Genomic DNA, 21,337 nt, shown 5'->3' on the forward strand with positions numbered 1-21,337 from the left:
ATTGGGTCAGCATTGGCCTGGCCACACCCAGTGTCACCTGCGTAGGCTGCCACCTGGCTAATTGTCACCTGCAAGAGCTTATGGGGCCCTGGGGAGCTGCTGAGTCATATAATTTCAGGAACCGTTCCCGGAATGCTCTGCTGCTCAGAGCCCCTTCTCTGTCTCTGTCTAGAGAGGGAGCGCAGGCAGAACAGAGCTGGTTGTGCTTGGCCCATGGCTAACAGGCATGGAGGAAGGCCCGAGAAGGCAGGGCGCTCCTGTTGGAGTTGGGGCCTGAAGGGCAGGGGCAGCTTGTCAGCAAGAGCCTCTTGGGGACGCAGAGCAGGACTTCCAGAGGGCATTCCAGCCTGCCTGCCTGCCTTTCTAAAACCACGGGAGGGTGGGGCAGAGGAGGAGGTATTCAAAACAGCCCTTTTCAAGGTAACAGGGTATAAAGAGTAATAAGGGAGCACTGACAGAGCTCTGTACTATACTTTTTTTTTTTTTAAGATTTTATTTATTTATTTTGACAGAGACAGAGAGAAAGAGCAAGAGAGGGAACACAAGCAGGGGGAGAGGGAGAAGCAGGCTTCCCGCTGAGCAGGGAGCCCGATGTGGGGCTCGATCCCAGGACCCTGGGATCATGACCTGAGCCGAAGGCAGACGCTTAACGACTGAGCCACCCAGGCGCCCCTTATTTGTTTATTTTAGAAGAGAGCACGGGGATGAGGGCAGTGGGAGAGAGAATCTCAAGCAGACTCTGCACTGAGCGCAGAGCCTGACGTGGGGCTTGATCCCACAACCCTGAGATCATGGCCTGAGCTGATGCCAAGAGTTGAACGCTTAACTGATAGTGCCACCCAGGTGCCCCTCTGTATTATACTTTTGAGACTCTGGGATTTGGGTCAGGGGTGTCCGTATCCTGCCCTACTGCAGACCCCGTGGACTCTTTCTCATTTCACTTTATAGGTATGATGGATATAGATGCAATTCTAGTTTCAGAAATCCTTTCTTTGTTTCTCCAGTTGAACTGGGACTAAACACATAAATGCCCCAAGACAACTCTTAGAAGAAAGGAAACACTGAGACTTTGCTAAAATTGAGAAAACCTTTGGGAATAGTAATTTCTTGATGTATTTGTACCTGAAGTAAATGTCTATTCAGGAATGTAATATAGTGTTATCACGGCTATTCTGACGAAAATGGGGTATGTTTAAAAATAACAGTATACTAAAAAAAAGAAAAAAATAAAAATAAATAACAGTATATTTGTTTTCTCTAGGAAGGAAAATACAGTCTTACTTTGAAAAGTAAAGCTGAATGTATGGGGATTAACATAACAATAAAAAATTTTTTAAAAAAGTAAAGCTGAAATTAAATTTATTTCTTTAAAAGTACATGTTCTTACAACTCTAAATGTTTACAATAAAAAGCAGGAGAGATTTTAGATCAGCAACCTAACTTGGCAACTTTTAAGGATCTTGGGAAAAAAGACAAACTAAATCCAAAGCTAGAAGGAAAGAATAAAGATTAGAGCAGATCAACAAATGAGAGAATAGAGGAAAATCAGTGAAACCAAAAGTTGGTTCATTAAGATCATCCAAGTTGACAAACCTTTAGCTATACGGGCTAAGAAAAAAAAGAGAGACTCTGATTCCTAAAGTCAGAAATGAAGTGGGAACATTATTACCGATTCTACAGAAATAAAAAGGATTGTCAGAGTACTGTGAAGAGTTGTACACCAACAAATAACTTAGATAAGTGGACAAATTCCTGGAAACACAGAACCTACCAAGACTACATCACGGAGACACAGAAAGTCTGACTAGACCTACGACGAGTAAGGAGACTGAATCAGTAATCAAAAATCTCCCAAAGAGCAAAGCCCTGGACCTGACAGCTTCACAGGTGAATTCTGCCGAACATTTAAAGAAGAATTGACACCAGTCCTTCGCAAACTTTTCCCAAAAATTGAAGGGGAGAGAAACTTCCCAACTCATTCTATGGGGCCAGCCTTACCCTGATACCAAAGTCAGACAGAGACACTGTAAGAAAAGAAAACTATAGACCAACATCCATGATGAACACGGATGCAAAAATCCTCAACAAAATACTAATTGTATCAATCAAAACAGCATGGTGTTGACATAAAGATAGACCCTCTCATGTGTGGTCACATGATGCCCAACAAGAAGTTAACTCAGGGTGGAAAAGGACCGAAAATGGAAGACCTAAAAATATGAAAGAACCTTAAAGACATTACTCTCAGTGAACTAAACCAGACACAAAAGGACACGTATTGCATAACTCCACTTACATGAGGTACCTACAGTCGTCAGATGCCTAGAGACAGAAAGTGTAACTCATGGGGACAGGGTTTCAGTTGGGGATGATGAGAAAGTTCTGGGGAGGGATGGTAGGGATGTTTGCACAATGATGTGAATGTACTTAATACCACTGCACTGTACACTTAAAAATGATGAAGATGGTGGGGCACCTGGGTGGCTCAGATGGTTAAGCATCTACCTTCAGCTCAGGTCATGCTCTCGGGGTCCTGGGATCGAGCCCCACATCAGGCTCCCTGCTCAGTGGGGAGTCTGCTTCTCCCTCTCCCTCTGCTGCTCCCCCTGCTTGTGCTCTCTCTCTCTCTGTCTCTCAAATGAATAAATAAAATCCTTTAAAAAAATGGTTAAGACGGTAAATTTTATGTTACGTGTATTTTACCACAATAAGAAAAAGGAAAAAAAAAGGTCTTTTCTTTTTTTTCCCACAAAGAAAAAAAACCGTCCTCCTTACTAAAGCAACCAGAAAATGTATTATTTTCACTCACCTGTCAAGAAATCATGATGCCATTAATACAAATTAAGGAAACTGAGCAATTTTAGCAGCATCCAGAGGGCACCAGTCATTCTGGAATCCTTGGAGTGGACATCAGTCACTTCTAATCTAATAGTTTGGAAATTATTAGTAATTCCAAGGTTTCAAAACATCTGTAAATAATTGAGTATTCAGGGGCACCTGGGTGGCTCAGTCGTTAAGCGTCTGCCTTCGGCTCAGGTCATGATCCCAGGGTCCTGGGATCGAGCCCCGCATCAGGCTCCCTGCTCCGCGGGAAGCCTGCTTCTCCCTCTCCCACTCCCCCTGCTTGTGTTCCTGCTCTCGCTGTCTCTCTCTCTGTCGAATAAATAAATAAAATCTTAAAAAAAATAATAATAATTGAGTATTCATGAATAAGTATGGACGTGGGACATGGGTGACAGCTTTGAGATCACTTGTTTTTGCTTGCTTTTTAAAATGTATCCTTTGTTTGTTTGACACATACATAAACCTGCAGGCACCCAAATGTTCGGAAAAATTATCCCAGAGGATGTTGGGGGGGTGGTCAAAGAGGAGGTTTCTGTGGATGTTGTTAGCTATCAAACAGCTCTGGACTGGGTTCTGTACTAAAAGAAATTACTACCTTTCCTAATATCTAGTTCATTGAAAATCTTTTGTTTTTTAGGATTTTATTTTATTTGGGGCGCCTGGGTTGCTCAGTCGTTAAGCGTCTGCCTTTGGCTCAGGTCATGATCCCAGAGTCCTGGGATCGAGCCCCGTGTCGGGCTCCTTGCTCAGGGGGGAGTCTGCTTCATCTTCTCACTCTCCCTCTCTCTGTCTCTCAAATAAATAAATAAATCTTGAAAAAAATATTTCCTGTTATATAAATTAAAAAAAAAAAAAAAAAGATTTTACTTTACGTGGGCTCCATGCCCAGCCCACGTGGAGCCCAATATGGGGCTTGAACTCACGACCCCAAGATCAAGACCTGAGCTGAGATCAAGAGTTGCTCACCTGATGGAGCCACCCAGGCGCACCCCACTCCAAAATCATTTTTTAAACGTGTGACAGTAATTGCTGCTTGTAAGAGGAAAATGTTTTTCCTGAAAGCGGCAGACATACATGACATAAAGGGGACGCTCGCACCCGCATTGAGTCTTCCCATCCCAGAAGATGGTGCACATTTCTGTGTTTAGGTCGTGTTTTCTGTTCTGTCTGATGGTTTTATAGTTTGTGCGAATCTCATCAGGTTTATACCTGGGGCTTCTGGGGTCGGGGCCGTCTGGCTGTTGGCATTCCACCCAGCGCCCTTAATGATGCTGCAGAAGTTTCTGGGTCAGCTGCCTCGAAGTTTCTAGAAGCCACGTCTCCTACGAGTAATAGTTTTGTCTCACCTTCTCTGGCATCTGCAGTTTGTTTGGCTTCAGTTAGAGCCTTCAGCTCGTCACGAATGAGCGTAGCTGGTGGCACCGTTTGTTGCCCTGGCTTCACGGGGACGGCTGTGCATGCTTCCCTGAAGTCACATGCCTCCCCTGAGTACTGGGGAGTTTTTAGCAAAGGAAGTTTCTTTTTTTCTAGCTTATTTAACTTATGATTTTTGTAAACAGGAATAGGTATTGAGTTTGATTATATGGTGAGACATGCTTACTTTCCTGGGATTAAAGCCTACTAGGTTATGATCTATATTCTGTTAACCCATTATTAGATTTAAGTAGCTAATATTTTATTTAGGATTTTTGGGTTTGTATCCTGAGGCATCATTGAGTGTTTGTCTTTGAGGCCTTGTCTGTTTTGTATGAAAGTTATGCTAGTCCCATAGAATGCATTGAGAAACTTCCCATGTTTTTTTTTAATTTTCAGGAATAGTTTAAATTTTCTGTTCCATAAAGGGTTTGATAGAACCCATCCTAAAACCTGGGGCGTGATTTATTTTTGCAGGGAGGAGGAACGAGGACTATGGGTCTTGTACCATCTTTTCAATTCACATTGCACTTTGCTTCTGTTTTGGGGTTTCTCCTTCTTGAGGGAGTTCCACAAATTGATGTTTGCCTAGGAGATTGTCCACATGGTGTAGACAATGGATGACGAGCTTGTGCTCAGAGGGGAGCCATCAAAGTGGGGGGAGCGGTGGCTGCGGGAGAGCTGCTGTGCTCCCCTGGCCTGCCTCCCTGGCCCACTTTGCCAAGAGAGCACTGTGTGCGCCAAAAGGAGAAATGCCCTGCCCTCGGCCAGGAGGGCAGCGAAGGGCAGAGTGCCTCAGAGCTACAGAGAGGTCCACAGAAGCCAAAGTCTGGGCTGTTCGGCGAAATCTCAAGAGCTTTTTAATGTTGACTCAGCTATTAAAACGCGTTGGGCGGGCCCAGCAGACTAGCCCGTGAACCCCCTGCTCACAGCGTTTCTGTGGAGATGAAAGTCTACATTGTCCACACACTTCGTCCTGGGGTTTAAAGGAAACCCCCTCTGCCTGTGCCTGTCCTGTCTCATGCCCACTTTTTCCGTGGGGCCTTTTCTTCCCTTGGTCAGCCTGGGAGGGGCTCTGGAGAACCAGTGTTTTGGGGTTTATTGAGCATATTTGCTTCTTTATTTTCCCAGTAATTTCTGCTTTTACTTTAATTTCTTCCTGCTCATTTTGTTTTGTTTCTTTGGCTTCTCACGTGGAACACATACTTTTCAGTCTTTTGCTCTGTTTTCTCTCATAAGGTCACTGAAGCCTGTATGTTTTCTTCTACGTGTTGAGTACATCTTATATAATCTAACTTGTGGGGCTTCGTTGTCCATGATTTCTGTGGACTGTCATTTCAACTTGGATTTTTTCTCTCATAGTTTAAACTGTGTAAATTTTTTTTTCAAATGCATGAATTTATTTTTTGAAATTACTCTTTTTTTTTTTTTTTTAAAGATTTTTATTTATTTATTTGAGACAGAGAGAATGAGAGAGAGAGAGAGCACATGAGAGGGGGGAGGGTCAGAGGGAGAAGCAGGCTCCCCGCCGAGCAGGGAGCCCGATGCGGGACTCGATCCAGGGACTCCAGGATCATGACCTGAGCCGAAGGCAGTCGCTTAACCAACTGAGCCACCCAGGCGCCCTGAAATTACTCTTGTTTTGGAGGGTTTATTTAGTACTTTCTTGCCTGTGGGATTAAATATGTCCCGCTCCCCTTTTTTTGTTTTAATAATTTGGAAGATACATATCCCATATTTCTCTTGTTATTCTTAAGTTTTCAGTAACTACAAGAACACATGTAGATAAACATCAAGATTTAATCATTTCATAGCCTCCCCCACCCCAGTAAAACTGTACCTTGAGCCCATTCTTAATTCCCTATTCCTCTCAGTTTGGTTTCTTTTTTAATTGTGGTAAAATACACATAACAGAAAACATACCATTTTAACCATTTCTAAGGGTCCAGTTCAATGGTAGCAAGTTTGTTCCCATTGTGGCGCATGCCTCCGCCCTCCACCTTCCCCCACTGACCCTCGTCCCCCAGCCCCTGGCTCCCCCGTCCACCTGCTGTCTCTGTGCATTTGACTCTGCCTGGGGCCCTTGGGGGTGGAGTCGTACCCAGTCTGCCCCTGTGGGCCTGGCTCCGCAGGCGTGGCGTGACCGTCCACGCCAGCTCAGGCTGCTCGGGGCTCTTCGGGCTCAGAGTCGCGCATCTTCAGGTTTTTATCTCTGGCACAGGCAGGGCACATAATGGGCATTCAGTACAGGCTGAATGCTCGCTGATTGCAGTGACAGATTCAGCTCTGGGATCTTCACTTCTTTTTTAAATGTGAGCTCCTCCTTGTTTCCCACGAGAGCAGAGCCCAGGAAAGAGGTGGAGCGCCAGGGCCTCGGGTCTGTGTCGTGCCTTCCCCTGTCTGCAGGGGGGAGTTTCTCACGTGCACGGTTTCTGAAATCTCTCCTTGAAGACGCCTGGCTGGCTCTTGCTGGCACTAAGGTTTTGTTGTTTGCTCTCCTTCCTAGATGACAATGAAAACGAAACAGCGCATGCTGACGGAGGACTGGGAGCTTTTCAAACAGAGGCGATTCATTGAAGAGCAGGTGAGGCTGTGGGGAGGCTGCTCGCCAGCCCAGGAGCGCCGCTCAGGGAAAAACACCACCATTTCAAGGCCACACTGTGGGTCTGCTCCTGAGAGTGTTGTTAATCCTAGATCAGCTATCTCCCTTATCCCATTTCCTTCTTTTCTGTATTCCTCAAGGAAAATCCCATTTACCGAGTGACCCACGCCAGCCCACAGCCACCCAAGTCCCTGCTGTCTGGTCTCCTCAGAGGCAGCTGGTGCCGTGAAGTCACGGAGCTTGGAGCTGGCCCGTTCCTCTCAGGCCCAATTCACAGGCCTCCCCACACGGGCCCAGTGTAGCTGCTGACAACCCGGCTCACTCCCTCCTTCCCCACAGGCTCTTCCCTCCCTCTCTGCACCCCGCTGTGGCTGCCTGGGGGCCTTGCCCCAATGGCCTCAGGGCCCTCGACTTTGGAAGCTTGCTTCCCTTGATTCTCTTCCATAAGCTGGCATCTCCCACTTTCTCTCCGGCCAGCTCTGCCCCCCCTCGGCCTTCCTCGGACATTGGTGGCCCTTGGCCTCGGCCCCCACACCCACGTGCTCACCCCTGTGGTCTCCTCTGGGTACCCACACTGGGCTTGTTCACCTGCTCCCACCCCCCAACCCTTGCTGCATGGCTTCTAGCCTATCAAATGGCCCTTCTAGCACCACCCATCCCATTGCCAGAGCTGGTCTGTAGGTTTCTTCTCTGAAATCCAGATGCTGGCCTTATCGACTGGAAGTTTGGGTGCCACTTTCCAGGTAGCTCCTGGATTTGCACCCTTCACGTGTTGGTCCTTGTTCCTGCACTGGGTGTCCTCCCCAGCTGGCCTTCCTCCCGCCTGCCTGCTTCTGTCATGTGTCACAAATGCCTTTTAACTCGCGGGCACTCTGGTGCTGCAGCTCCGTGTGTGCGGGCCTGTGTGCCTCCAGGCTATTCCGTCACGCACGGTGCCCCCCCACCCGCCCCAATCCCCCAGGACTCCCTCCTGCTCAGCCCAGGGTCAGCCAGGCCTTCTGGAGGTGTTCCAGTTATGCCTGGCTCCGTGCTCTGCCCCTCACCTGGATGCCCTCTTTGCCTCTGGCAGAGTTACTAACACCACGTCCTGTGCTTGGCCCTGCATGGGCCTGGCGCCCTGCTGAGCTGCTTTTCTGCCAGGGCACCTCCCACGTCATGGTTTCCGGGTCCAGGGTCTGAGCTCCTGGGGGGCCACGGCTTAGCTCTGCGCTCCTGGTTCCTAGTGAGTACCGAGCACACAGCTGATGTCAGGTGAAGGCTGGGCGTCTGCTGGTGAGGCACCGGCCGGGGCTTACTGCTCCCTCGCCTTGTGAGGCTCAGGCCTGCAGCTGCTGTTCATTTCAGGCCTGCCCCTTCCCGCCGTGTCCCACTCTAGGAACCTGTGGCCCCTGGCTTCTGAGGGAGCATGGCACACGCTACCATGATGACTGAGAAGCTGAACCACCTGCCTGGGGGTATGTCTTGCAAAGTTAACCTCTCTCTCGATGATTTCCTCTAGCTGACCAATAAGAAAGCAGTCGCCGGTGAGAACAACTTCACAGACGCCATGAGGCACATGCTGTCCTCCCGGCTGAGCATGCCCGACTGCCCCAACTGCAACTACAGGAGAAGGTGAGCCTGCGCTGTCGTGTGGGCGCAGCGGGCCTGTGGGACCCACGACCTCAGGAGAGGCGCTGACCCTGACAGAGCATGGTCTGACCTCTCTTGGCTCTCTGGGTAACTGTCCTTCATTCCCACTCAGATGTGCTTGTGATGACTGCAGCCTCTCACACATCCTCACTTGTGGTGTCATGGACCCCCCCGTCACTGGCGACATCCACAGTCACCAGCTGCCCCTCCAAGTGGATTCTGCTCCCGACTATCTCTCTGAGATGCGCCCACCTAGCGTGTCCTCAGCAAGCTCAGGGTCAGGTTCCAGCTCTCCCATTACAATTCAGCAACATCCCAGACTCATCCTCACAGACAATGGCTCTGCACCAACTTTGTAAGTTGTGACTTTGTAATAAGATTTCAGAAATTTACGTAATCCAATAATGAGAAATATGGACAGTGATGTCTATAGAAGTACAGATGTCATTATAGTGCTTTTCAAGAAAAAGGATCCTTCATTTTTTAAGCAACTTTTAAAATACAAAATCAGTAAACCCAAACTTTGACACTATTTCACTATCTGAAAAAAAAAAAAAATACGGTAAATTTATAAATGCCAGTAAAGAAAAAACCATGTTGGTATGCAGGGAAGTGTCTCTTCAGTTCTGGCTTCACGTTTCCTCATTTTATTTGAGGGTGATCAGCCCGAAGTTCATTCCGCCTCATTGTCCGTTCAGCATTCATGCTTATTCCATGTCTTGCTAAAAACTCAGATGATCACTTTAGCAAGCGATTGAAAGGTTCTGTTTTCCGTGTTCCCACATTATCTAGAAGTACATTTTGTATGAGCGAGGTGGCTGTGCAGCTGTCGCCAATTCACACTGTAGGTGAGTGGTCCCACTTTTCTTCAGAGTTGTGACCCTGTCATCTGTTGAGGCTTTCCACTCTAACTTCTGGACGACGGGTTGCACATGGATGTGTGTTTTTATTTTATTTAGGTAAACTTAGGTTTGCACTTTGCTTATTGTAGAGTGTGCGGGTGTCGGGAGCCCCATGGAGGTGATGGACACCACGGTTCCCAGTGGGAGGGATTGTTGCCCCGCCCTTGGGCTGCTCAGTGACTCTCAGATTTCTCACCACCTCCATCTGGATTTCTCCCGAAGACTCTGAGGCTTTCCTTCAGAGTCTTGCAGTCTCAAAACACAAAATAATTCCGAAGGGATTGGTCTGAACGCCATGACTGTTGAGCTCGACCTGCTTTCGAGTCCTGGATACCCTGTGCTCTTTCTGGGAGCCTGTGAAGGAGGGTCGAGGGTTTCCCAGCTAGCTGTTTGCCAACCTCTTACAAAAACATACCGAAATTAAACAGTATGGTCTAATAAAAATTTATGTTGGAAAAGCTGCCGATGTCAGGTGTGGGCTCCTGGGCTGTGTCGAGTGGTGGAGGAAATGGGCTGTGGGCACCTTTCTCTGTGGGCAAGGATTGCCTGTGGTTGCGCTGCACCTCTCTCGGGTCCTTCAGCAGCTTGGGATTAATGTCTTCCAAACATGAACTGCTAGGACTTGAAAGCCTCCACGGTTGCCTTGTGGTGTCATGCTATCTCTTGGTTTGTGTTATCTCTTTCTTGGTGTCATTACTAAGTTGGTTAAAGAGAACCGTGCGACTGGAGTCTCTGTACTGAGGGCTCTGTAGTTTTCATGGGCTCTAGGGGAGATGAGGCTTGCCTTCATTACATTGAGCAAATGATTTAATCACTTCATGTCTGAACCTCGGCCTCCTCATCTGTGAATCGTGGTGGTGGTAATGTTTCAGGAGTGGGTGTGAGTGTTGACCAAGGCCACAAGTTCCATCACCTCAGGTGCCCTGGGCCTCAGGAGACCTGAGCAGCCTTCACCTCGAGGGTGCTGTGGGTGCTAACTTTGGTGAGCTCCAGATTACAGCATATTGTGTTCCCTCTTTTTCCAAAAATGGAAAGGACATCTGAGTTTAGCAATTCTGTACACTCTCCTAAATCCAAGAGATCACGAGTTCATAAGATTTTTCCTTCTGGAAGTTATTGTATGCGGAGCTGAAGACGGGCTCAGAGGCATGTTTATGGTCACAGCGGGGTGACCACATATGGTCCGTGCTTTGCACGGTCTGCACTGATGTGGGGACTCTGTGCCTGCCCTTTTATGCACCAGAAAAGCGTATGTTTGAAGTGGCCTTCGTGGGCTACAGACTTGAAATTTGCCTCCGTTTTTTTTTAAGTAAATATTCCATTTGCCCATTGTTTAGATGTCTTGTTAAAGCTGATAATTATGATCATGACTGACTTGTCGAGATCTGGCCTTGTAGTAAAAACCGTTTAGTATTTTGTCACCTATGTGCCTTTAAAGTTTTGTTCATCTGGCTACGTCTGAAATTTTGGTGGTTCTCTGTACCCCCTTTAATTTTAATAAAAAATTGTGTCTGCTTGGAAATGGCAGCAAACAGTTATATACCAAGGCACTTCAAGCCAAATGGAAATGCAATAATAATTAATCCGATTAAATTTTGGCAGTTTCCCAGATATTTTTCTTCTTTTGGCGTTTTGTTTTCCATTCTTCTAAATAGCACAAATGGTAATCTTTCAGGCATTTTCCCCCGGTGTTCAGGTTACTAAGAGACGTTACGATGTATGCGCGGTGCTTAGTGTAATACTCTTGTAAACCAGAACAGTGTCTGTAAAGGAAATGTCTGTGCTTAGTGGGTGGTTCACTTACTGTCCCCCCCCCCCCCCCGGGTGAACAGCCTCCTGGTGACCAGCTCTGCCTGTCTCAGTTGTAGTGATGATGAAGACGTTGCACCATTGTCAGCTAAATTTGCTGATATTTATCCACTGAGTAACTACGATGATACTGAGGTGGTGGCCAATATGAATGGAATCCACAGCGAATTGAATGGTGGCGGGGAAAACATGGCTCTGAAAGATGAGGTAGGGGCTCGACTTCTTCATAGTGACAATAAATGGTATAAAGTGGTGTTCTGGTGTCTTATTTTTTAGAATTCTTCCATTTTGAAAAGTACAAATTACAAAGGTTGTTTTTAAAGTCCCCTCAGGTGAGCAGTACCAGCAGTAGCTCTTCAGAGGCTGATGATGAGGAGGCGGATGGCGAGAGCAGCGGGGAGCCGCCAGGAGCCCCAAAGCAAGACGTAGCTCTAAGCAATGGCAGTCCCAGGAAAGAGGAAAGTAAAGTGGACAGTCCACCCCCATCTTACCCTACTCAGCAGGTACGATTTCATTCTCCCGAACTTTGTGCTTTGCCAAGGGTGTCTTTCTTTGTGTATATTTTCTCTAAAAATGAGTATTATTGAATGCAAAATTACGTTATCTTGAATAGCTTCTGAAGATTAGAACTGGAGAGGATTGAGGCATGCTTATGAAATACACAGACATGATTCCTAACCCCGTTTTCATCTTGTTCCTCTCACTTGAATCCACTCGACAGTCTTGATTTTGCAGCACCCCAGAGTCGCTCCAGACATTTAGCTGTAGTAGAGGTATTTTTTGTCTGTAAAGAAGCAAAGGGAGGGTTTTTTAAATAAATAATGGAATGTTAAAATTTCAGAAAAGGTTGATTTTGTAAGGGAGGTTTTTTTCTGGTGGATCTCTGTTTTTCTGTTAACCAAGGGTGAGAGTACATCAGGAGGTGACTGTTTTCTCTTAGAGACTCCTAGTTTTATAAATAGATGCTCACGTAGTTCTCATTTTTTTTTTTTTTTAAGATTTTATTTATTTATTTGAAAGAGTGAGAGCATGCACTTGAAAGGGGGGGCAGAGGGAGAGGGAGAAGCAGGCTCTGCCCTGAGCAGGGAGCCCGACGTGGGGCTCAATCCCAGAACCCCAGGACCATGATGTGAGCCGAAGGCAGACACTTAACAGACTGAGCCGCCCATGCGCCCCGCTCACATAGTTCTTAAATAAAAGGAAGAACAAATAAAGGTCGGGGTGCTTGGCTAATTATTTTCCTTAACAGGCAGTGTAGATCCATAGTTAAACAAGAAAGGCGACATGAAAAGGTATTCCCTTGAGAAGTCTGGCCCTGGCGTCCTTCACCATCTGCCCTGCCCAGCACCTACCCATCCCCAGTTCTAGTCCCAGTAGGTAACCAGTCTGCCTTATTAGTGTGTCCTTCCAGTGTTTGTTTATGCAAATGCTAATATTTATTCTTCCCCTTTCCTATGACAAGGCTTATGTTAATGCACACTCGGTTTCCCTTGCTTTTTCTCTCACCCTTATATCCTGACTGATTCTGTATGGAGCACACTTCCTTGTCCTCGTCTGCTGCCCTCTCTGAGTGCCAGCAGGTGGACATACTGGAATTCTCTTTTTCTTTTTAGTCCCTGCTGATGGGCACTTGTGTTTGCTTCCCTTTGTTTTCCCTATATGCTATTCGGTGAGCAACCTTACACATCTGACCTTTCCCACATTAGTAGGTCTGTTCCTAGGATTGGTCACCAGTGGTGGCTTCTCTGGGTCAGAGTGTGATGGCCTCCCTTGCCCCCCAGAAGAGGATGACGTCACAGTCCTGGGGTTTGGCCAGTCTGGTGAGAAATGGCAGCCCCTTGAGATTTGTCTTCCTTTCATTTCCCATTCCATCTTATTGTTGAGGTGTCAGACTTTTTTATATGTTGTAAGTCCTTTATAAGTATGTGATTTGCAGAGATTTTCTCTGGGTCTATGGCATGTCTATTAGTTGTGTGGTTTTTTTTCTTTTTTTAAGATTTTATTTATTTACTTATTTGAGAGAGAGAAAGTACATGCACGCATGCACACAGGGGGAGGAGCAGAGGGAGAGTTAGAGAGAATCCCAAGCTGACTCCTTGCTGAGCACAGAGCCTGACTGGGGGCTCGATCTCACAACCCTGAGATCACGACCTGAGCCGAAACCAAGAGTCGGATGCTTAACCGACTGCACCACCCAGGCGCCCCTGTCTGTTAGGTTTTTTATGGTATTTTTTGAAAAGCAAAAGTTCTTAATTCTGATGAATTCTAGTTCCTCGGTTTTTCCTTTTATGAATCATGCTTTTGATGTCATATCCAAGAAAACTCTGTTTTCTTCTACAAGATTTACAACTTTAGCTCTCACTTGAGGTGTGCTTCATTTGACTCCGTTTTTGCTCATGGTGTGACGTGAGGGTCTATATTCATCTTTTTACAAAAGACGTCCAGTTGTCCCAGCACCATTTGTTGACAAGACCCTCTCTTTTCCTACTGAATTGCATCAGCCTTTTGTTGAAAATCACAGAGCTCTAAATGCAAGTGTTTATTGTCTGCACTTTGCACTCTCTGCTCATTTGGCCTGGGTCCTTTCCCATAGTGTACGTGACCTGCTCTGTAGTAAGTTTGGACAGCAGGTAGGGTCTGCCCCCCAGCTTGGTGGGCCTTATTGAAAATTATGCAGGCTTTTCAAAGTCCTTTGTGTTTCCATGTAAGTTTTAGAATCAGCTTGTTCTACAAAAAAGCCTGCCTGGATTTTGATAGAGATTATATTTCTTGAATTTACTTGATAGAATTCACCAGCAAACTCCTCTGGGCCTACTTTTTTCTTTGTGGGATGATGTAGATCAGTTTGGGGAAAATACTGTCTTAACAAAATTGAATCTGTCAGCCTAGGAATGTGCTGTATCTTTCCATTTTAATCATCATTAATGTCTTTCAGCAGTTAAAAAAATTTCTAGTCAGTAGGTCTTGAACATATTTCCTAAATTCTTTTTTTTTTTTTTAAGATTTTATTTATTTGAGAGAGAGAGAGCACAAGCAGGGGGAGCAGCAGAGGGAAAGGGAGAAGCAGATTCCCCGCTGAGCAGGGAGCCTGATGCGGGACTCGATCCCAGGACCCTGAGATCATGACCTGAGCCTAAGGCAGACATTTAACCAACTGAGCCACCCAGGCGCTCCTTCTTAAATTCATTCTTAAGTATTAGATGTTTTTGATTCCGTAGTAAATGATATTTTCTAATTTCAATTTTCAGTTGATTGTTGGTAATATATAGAAATACAGTTGATTTTCAAATATTTGTCTTACGTTCTGCAGCTTAAACTTGTTTGTTCTTTGGTTTCTCCCCCACCCCCCTTTTTTTTTTGGTTCGAGTCCTTTGGATTTTCTACATGCAAGATCATGTTGTTTGTGAATAAAGACAGTGTTACTTTTTCCTTCTCAACCTGGATATTTTTTTTTTTTTTTAAAGGTTTTATTTATTTATTTGACAGAGAGAGACACAGTGAGAGAGGGAACACAAGCAGGGGGAGTGGGAGTGGGAGAAGCAGGCTTCCCGCTGAGCAGGGAGCCCGATGCGGGGCTCGATCCCAGGACCCTGGGATCATGACCTGAGCCGAAGGCAGACGCTTAACGACTGAGCCACCCAGGCACCCCACAACCTGGATATTTTTAATGTCTTATTCTTGCCTGCCTGAGCTAGCTAGAACCTCCAGCACAGCCCTGCGGAGAAGCGATACAAGCACCCATCTTTGCCTTGCTCCTGGTCCCAGGAGGGAAGCCTTCAGTCTGTGAATAGGATGATGCATGTTTGCCATGGATGGTCTTACCACACTGAGGAAATAAGTCCTGTCAACTCATTTCCTCAGAGTTTTATCATGAACGTATATTGGGTTCTCCAAATGCCTTTTCTGTGTCTATTAAAATGTTCCTGTGGTTCTCATCCTTCATTCTTTTACTGTAGTGTGTTGCATCAAGTGATTCTTGGATTTTTTTTTTTTTTTTAAGTTGACTCCATGCCCAGCATGGAGCCCAGTTCAGGGCTTGAACTCACGACACTGAGATCAAGACCTGAGCTGAGATCAAGAGTTGGATGCTTAACTGGCTGAGCCACCCTGGTGCCCCTGATTCTTGGATGTTAAACCAACCTTGTGTTCCTGGGATAAATCCTATTTGGTCATGGTGTATAAACTTTTTTTTTTCTTTTGATATGTTGCCGGATTGGTTTGCAATCTTTTGTTAGGATTTTTGCATCCGTGTTAATAAAAGATACTGTTCTGTAGTTATCCATGCTTGTAGAGTCTGTGGCTTCGATATCAGGGTAATACTGGCCTCGTAGAATGAGTTGGGAAGTGTTAATTCTGCCTCTGTTTTCTGGAAAAATTTGTCTAAAATTGAGATTTCTTTAGTAGTTGATAGAATTTACCAGTGAAATCCATGGGCCTGGTCTTTTCTTGTGGGAAGATACAGAATTACTAATTGAAATTTTGTTTACTTGTTATAGGTTTATTCAGATTTTCTATTTCTTCTTGAATTTAAAAATTGTATGTGTTTTCCTCCATTTCATCTACATTTTTTATTTGATGGCATGAGATTGTTTATTGTATTCTTTTATGATTCTTTTAATTCTGCAGGGTCTGGAGTGATGTTGATTCCTGACTTGGGTAATTTTGTCTACTTTTTTTTAAACCCTCAGTCTAGCTAAAAAATTGTCCATTTTTGTAAAAGAAAAAATGGGTTTTGTTAATTTTTTCTTTGTTTCTCTCTTTATTTCTTTGATTTCTGTTCTGATCTTCATTATTTCTTTCCATAGACTTTGGGTTTGGTTTGTTCTTCCCTTTCTAGCTTGTTGAATCTAAGCTTAGATTATGGATTTTAGAACTTCTGAATTTACTGAGACCTGTTTTGTGGCCTAACATCTGGTCTGTCCTAGATAATGTTCTAAATATACTTGAAAATAATTTGTGTTCTGCTCTTGTTAGATGGAGTGTCCTGTGAATGAAAGTTTGGTCAAATTTATAGCATCATTCCAGTTCTCTGGATCCTTCCTGATTTTTTGTCTGGTTCTAAAAATTACCGAGGGACATACTGAAGTCTTCACATATCACTGCTGGACTGTGTGTTCCCTTTTCAGATCAGCCAGATTTTGATTCATGTGTTTGGGACGGTGTTGTTGAAGGTGTATGTGTGTGTTATTGTTATCCCTTCTTGATATGTATTGACTCTTTTGTCATTATGAGATGCTTCTCCGCTAGCTCTTCTCATCCAGAAAGAGTATTTCATCCCGTGTACAGAGTCGCTCCTGCTGCCTTAGGATTACTGTATGCATGTTATCTATTTTTTCATCCTTTGAATTTCAGCCTCTTTGTATCTTTTTTTTTTTTTTTTTAAAGATTTTTTTATTTATTTGAGAGAGAGAGAATGAGAGAGAGCAAGCACATGAGAGGGGGGAGGGTCAGAGGGAGAAGCAGACTCCCTGCTGAGCAGGGAGCCCGATGCGGGACTCGATCCAGGGACTCCAGGATCATGACCTGAGCCGAAGGCAGTCACTTAACCAACTGAGCCACCCAGGCGCCCCAGCCTCTTTGTATCTTTGAATTTAAGATTTGTCTTTGAATCCTTTAGTTGGGTCTTGTATTTGTGTCTTGTCGATCGATCTCTGCCTTTTGTCTGGAGGGCTTCATTTATGGTTTAATGTAATGATCGCTATGGTATGTGCAACTGGCACTTTGCTCTCTATTTCCATAGGTCTCATGATTTTTGTTCCTCTGTTCCTCCTTTACTCCTTTATTTTTTTTTATTTTTTTTTAAAGATTTTATTTATTTATTTGATAGAGAGAGACAGATAGTGACAGAGATAGTGAGAAAGAGCACAAGCAGGGGGAGAGGCAAAGGGAGAGGGAGAATCAGGCTTCCTGTGGAGCAGGGAACCAGACGTGGGGCTCGATCCCAGGACCCTGGGATCATGACCTGAGCCGAAGGCAGACGCTTAACGACCGAGCCACCCAGGCACCCCTGCTCCTTTACTTTGTATTAAAATTTTTAGTGCACCATTTAAATTCTGCTGTTCTTTGGTCTTTTTAGTTTGGGGTTTTGTGGTGTTTTGTTTTGTGTGTGTGTCTGCCATGGTATTTCTTTTTTATTATTATTAACATATAATGTATTATTTGTTTCAGGGGTACAGGTCTGTGGTTCATCAGTCTTACACAATTCACAGCGCTTACCAGAGCACATACCCTCCCCAGTGTCCATCACCCAGCCACCCCATCCCTCCCACCCCCCTCCACTCCAGCAACCCTCAGTTTGTTTCCTGAGATTAAGAGTCTCTTATGGTTTGTCTCCCTCTCTGGTTTCGTCTTGTTTCATTTTTCCCTCCCTTCCCCTATGATCCTCTGTCTTGTTTCTCAAATTCCTCATGTCAGTGAGATCATATGATACACGTCTTTCTCTGACTTATTTCGCTTAGCATAATACCCTCTAGTTCCATCCACGTCATTGCGAACGGCAAGATTTCTTTCTTTTTTTTGATGGCTGCATAATATTCCAGTGTGTGTGTGTGTGTGTGTGTGTGTGTGTGTGTGTGTGTGTGTACACCATATCTTCTTTTCTTTATCCATTCATCTGTTGATGGACATCTTGGCTCTTTCCACAGTTTGGCTATTGTGGACATTGTTGCTATAAACATCGGGGTGCACGTACCCCTTCAGATCACTACATTTGTATCTTTGGGGTAAATACCCAGGAGTGCAATTGCTGGGTCGTAGGGTAGCTCTATTTCCAACGTTTTGAGGAACCTCCATACTGTTTTAGTTTGTTTTTAGGGCTGCTAGGAGTTGGGACTGGGAAGAGTCCCAGGCAGGAAGGCCAGGCCCCCTCTGCTCTTGCCTGATGTTCTGGCAGATTGGCATGAATAAATACTTCTTGATTTGCTTTTTCCCTTTGATTGATTTTCAGATCCTCAAATGGTTGCTTTCAGTTTTACCCTTGTTTTGAGGGAGAGGAGCCACTGACTGCTTCGTGTCACCCTCGATGAGTCCCGTCTCTGGTGCCTCTCACAGCATCTCCATGTAACCGCTCATGAGCTGCGTGACCCCGCAGAGCCCGCACCAGAGCTCCGTCCTCCTCGGCCCGGCTCCCCCTCCCCTCTGCCACCCTTGCCGGTCCCCTTGTCCCTGCGCAGACAGGCACAGGCACGGATGGGTGCGGCTACACCTCGGTAGACACCCGGCCGGGGAGCGAGGTGTGCGTCTCTTCTCTCTGTCCCAGGCTCCTGGAGTCCCTTCTGTACTTTACGGGGAGGGCTCTGGACAACTCGAGGTGTCCCATGAGCCCTGTCCTCTTTGTAGTGGCCACGTAGCTGCTCAGCAGAATGTGACTGACTTCAGTTTAATTCACACCATTCTTTGTTTCACTAAATAAGCAGGTACTTTTTTTTTTTCTCTTCTTTTAGCCTGAACAAGCTCCGAACACTTGTGAATGTCATGTTTGTAAACAGGAAGCTTCCGGACTCACAGCATCAGCAATGACCGCGGGAGCCCTTCCCCCGGGCCATCAGTTCCTGAGCCCAGAGAAGCCCACCCACCCTGCTTTGCATCTTTACCCCCACATCCACGGACACGTGCCTCTGCAGGCGGTCCCACACCTGCCCCGCCCTCTCATCCACCCCACCTTGTATACGGCGCCCCCCTTCACACACAGTAAGGTAAGTCAGGGCAGAGAGGGCCTGGAAGCTCACCTGTCACTAAGATCTTATAAGAAGTGCATATTGTAACAAACAAAAATTCATAAATTGGCAACTTGGATAGGACCAAGTCTACTCTTGATAGGAAGGTCTGCAAATGTCTCCTTTTACCATAATCTTAAGCTCTCAGAATTTTGAACCTTCACAGCTGTAAAAACAATCACGAAAGTCATGGTTTACTCCTTCAGAATTAGCTAGAACATAAAGAGTTTTCCAAGTGATGGTGTAACGGGTTGTAGTTGGGGGAACTGCACACCCAGCCCTTCTGCTCACCCAGACACCAGTTCACTTCTTTCCTCATGGCCTCCTGGGGCCTGGCTCTTTTTCTTAATGTTGCCTGGGTAAAATGTGGTGAGTACAGCACGAGTCCTCTGATACTAGCTGGGCTCTATAGTGTCTGAAATGATTACGCTCTCTAAGCACAAAAACGAAGGGCTCGCCGAAATGCACAGGCTGAAAGGAGGAATCCTAAGTGTAATGGAGAGAAGGCCGCAACGCCATGCAGGCTTTTGGGAGGCGGCTGCCAGGCACAAAGGAAAGGGCCTCCCAGACCAGTCTGTTCAGAGAAGTGAGCATGTAGAAAAGGTTTGCTTTTTATGTAGTTCTTCTCAGAGAACCCCATACTTATATTTTCGTAGCTTAAACTTTGCAGTGAAATTTTTAGTTTTCCAACTCTACAGATTTATTATTTAAAATGGTGATTCTCAACTGGGAGGAGGACATGGGATGAAAGGGGCTTTTTCAGACTACAGGAACGTTTTCTTAAGGGGCGTTTGCTGTGAAGTGGGGTGTATATAGCCCATCAGTGGGCTTTGTTGTTTATTTGCTGGGGAGGGTCATCTAACCACTGATTTAGAATAGAATAGAATCAGTTTGTCATGTTCTATTGCAATAAGTACTTGGAAACTGCCCACATTTATGCTTAAATTTTATTAGATTGAATATCGCTCAGTTTGGACATTTAATGATGGCTTTATTAATAGAGTGATTTGAAATAGCGTTTTTCCAGTGTGTATTCAAAGCCAGGCTATCTTCATGGTCTGCCTGGTCTCTATAGCCTCTTTCCCTCTGGGTGAATGTACGGGTAGGGAAGCTGTCCATTCTGAATACAACTGCTTTCTCCTCCCTGGGAGCCACCTCTAGGAGAGAGTAGAGAATGTTGTTATAATGTCTTGCTGGTAGAAACTATTCAAGAATCAGTTCCTAAGCATCTTTAAGTAAAGTAGTGAAATTGGTTATTACAAAAGGCTATTGGGACACTGCAGTTAAAAGCTGATTTCCACCCCCCTCCCCCCGACATTTGGCCTTTTCTCAGGGCATTATAGGTAGTCCATAAAAGGGTAAAGGAGAAGAAAAATATTTTGGGGGAGTATCATCTGTATATAAAATCTATGTATTTAATACCTTCTAAACTTTAATCCAGTAGATAGATGTGGAGGATTCATGGGTAGAAAGGCAATTGCAGAGAACAAGCTAGTGAGCTTTTATTTCAGTCACTTTGCTGTTGATGTCAGGACTGTTCACTGATGCATTTATTTTATTTTATTTTTTAAGATTTTATTTATTTTTGCAAGAGAGAGAGAGAGAGCAGGGGGGAAGAGCAGAGGGAGAAGCAGGCTCCCCGCTGAGCAGGGAGCCCAGTGCTGGACTCGATCCCAGGACCCTGGGATCATGACTTGAACCAAAGGCAGACACTTAACTGACAGAGCCACCCCGGCGCCCCACTGATGCATTTAAAATACATTACCTAGATGCCACATTTATTTAGAAAAATGAGATGCATTTGGCAAAATACTTCATTTGAATCTGGTATAAAAATGTTTGTTTCTCTAGACAAGCTTGCACTGTTACTCGCCAGGTCTTCCAAAATTAGTTTGTGTTACTTGAGTTAGTTTGACTTAGTTGCATACTGTGATTACATGGTGTACCTGATGCGTGGTGTGTTCACAGCTCCATAGGAGTTGGTAGAAGCCCCTTCTAGAGAACGCACACACTTGTCTTCAGTTACGTCAGAGCCGGCTTGTTCAGTGGGATCCCCCACATGTGGCTGGGAGGCACAGCTGGGTGCTGGACGCCGAGGGCAGCTGTGCACGTGGAGCTCGGCTGCTTCCGTGTTTGTGTTCAGGGATTTTTGCTCTGGTGAGGTGGCATTTGTTGCCTTTAAGACTGTATGTCATTGTAGTTCTAATTCTTTTAATTCATACTCTGGCCATTGTGGGTAAATATTTACTACTTAAAATGCTTGGGATGAATAGTATAGAAAAAAATTTTTTTGAACTTAGAATAACTTGAAGACCGTTTCTGTTTTCAAATGTCTTTGTACCAGTGATACATTTAATTTATATGTTGAGATACAAGTTATTTGAAAGTTAAAAATAGTTACAGGAGAGAGATACAGTAATGAG

At 45.3% G+C, this 21,337-nt stretch overlaps 1 protein-coding gene across 6 annotated transcripts in view; it reads left to right on the plus strand.

The window, feature by feature from the left end:
- Nucleotides 1-21,337, plus strand: part of FAM193A (family with sequence similarity 193 member A) — a 164,220-nt gene that overhangs the window by 102,640 nt on the left and 40,243 nt on the right. For 3 of the 6 annotated variants that reach the window (XM_078068308.1, XM_078068309.1, XM_078068312.1), the window contains exons 8-13: nucleotides 6,764-6,841; nucleotides 8,358-8,470; nucleotides 8,601-8,843; nucleotides 11,223-11,406; nucleotides 11,523-11,702; nucleotides 18,642-18,893. In XM_078068308.1, the coding sequence (XP_077924434.1) occupies nucleotides 6,764-6,841; nucleotides 8,358-8,470; nucleotides 8,601-8,843; nucleotides 11,223-11,406; nucleotides 11,523-11,702; nucleotides 18,642-18,893 (1,050 nt within the window). The remainder of the gene's footprint in view (nucleotides 1-6,763; nucleotides 6,842-8,357; nucleotides 8,471-8,600; nucleotides 8,844-11,222; nucleotides 11,407-11,522; nucleotides 11,703-18,641; nucleotides 18,894-21,337) is intronic. The other 3 variants (XM_078068310.1, XM_078068311.1, XM_078068313.1) reach the window with 2 other exon arrangements.

Source organism: Halichoerus grypus, chromosome 3 (assembly GCF_964656455.1).
Source record: "Halichoerus grypus chromosome 3, mHalGry1.hap1.1, whole genome shotgun sequence".
In the NCBI taxonomy this organism is placed as follows: domain Eukaryota; kingdom Metazoa; phylum Chordata; class Mammalia; order Carnivora; family Phocidae; genus Halichoerus; species Halichoerus grypus.